Source organism: Octopus bimaculoides, chromosome 3, assembly GCF_001194135.2.
Source record: "Octopus bimaculoides isolate UCB-OBI-ISO-001 chromosome 3, ASM119413v2, whole genome shotgun sequence".
Classification (NCBI taxonomy): Eukaryota; Metazoa; Mollusca; class Cephalopoda; order Octopoda; family Octopodidae; genus Octopus; species Octopus bimaculoides.
The window spans coordinates 42,162,769-42,164,088 of NC_068983.1; the positions used below are offsets into that span (position 1 = coordinate 42,162,769).

General features: G+C 38.3%; 1 protein-coding gene across 1 annotated transcript in view; it reads right to left on the reverse strand.

The window, feature by feature from the left end:
• Window positions 1-648: 648 nt before the first annotated feature.
• The window catches only part of LOC106874832 (tryptase beta-2), a 27,338-nt gene continuing 26,666 nt past the window's right edge, over window positions 649-1,320 (reverse strand). The window contains exon 10 of the mRNA XM_014922719.1: window positions 649-804. Within this exon, the coding sequence (XP_014778205.1) occupies window positions 649-804 (156 nt within the window). The remainder of the gene's footprint in view (window positions 805-1,320) is intronic.

Sequence of the window (1,320 nt, forward strand, 5' to 3'; positions counted from 1 at the left end):
TTTACTAAATCAGGTCGTCTAGCTTCTATTACTCTGTCAGTCTGAATGTTAAAGTCCCACAACATCTTATACTTCTTACTTTCTAGTACTTTACTAGGTTCATGTTCATACCATTTATCAGTATGATCAATCTGCGTGTTTCTTACAGTTACTTGCCGAGACACACCCAGTGTCCTGGAGCGAGTGACGGATAAGAGATGTTACAGTATGACTGAAAGTTTGGGGAGGGGAAGTAGTGAAATATCTTCATGTAATACAACACAGACATTTAAATGGTTAAGGTTTTTCTAATGATGTGGACAGTACTTGTCAGCACAATCTTTTGCACATCTCTGAGATATGGTTCTCCTGGGATTTTATCTAGATGTTTCTGACATCCCTTTTCTATCATGCCTAGGTATGATAAAACAGGAACAGTTCTCGTTTTAAGATGCCACATCTTTTGTATTTCAATTTCCAGGTCCTTATATTTACTTAGTTTGTCAAGTATTATTATTATTATTATTATTATTATTATTATTATTATTATTATTATTATTATTATTATTATTATTATTATTATCGCATTAGTTGCTGCTGTTACTATCGTTGGCGTGTCACTCGGTGAAGTTAAAAGAAGAGAAAAACAGAAGACAGAAAACGTGATTGTTACTGGTTGTTTATTTTGTCGTGGATCCAATCGAAGAAATAATTCACGTTTGAGTAGGCTCCTGGATATCTCCCACATTTGTAACCGTATGATATTATTCCAATAATATGCCACTTGCCGTTCCTGTAACACTGAAGTGGCCCACCGGAATCACCCTGCCGTATAAACACAAAACAAATATATTAGAAAAATCAATACATATCTACGTCGAATCAACATGATATATATGCGTTTCATTATTAAACCGGTACTCCGTCGGTTACGACGACGAGAGTTCTAGCTGATCCAATCAACGGAACAGTCTACTCGTGAAATTGACGTGCAAGTGGCTGAGCACTCCACAGACATGCGTCCCCGTAACGTAGTTCTCAAGGAGATTTGGCATGACACAGAGGAATAAAGTCTCTTACTCAAAGACACAAGGCGAAGCCGGGAATTGAACTCACGTCCTTACAACCGTGAGCCGAATTCCCTACTTAGTCACGCACCAGTACAACATTTCCTTGTATAACATAATCACAAGTGGGATAGTAGCCACGAGTTGATGCTGTTGTTTTTGGTAAGCCCAATGTTGGCCTCCACTAAGCAGGCCTGTGGTCAAACATGTTCAGGCTACGATCATCCAGTATTTTGTTATATCTAGAGCTAGACTCTTCAATGGATGGTGTCTT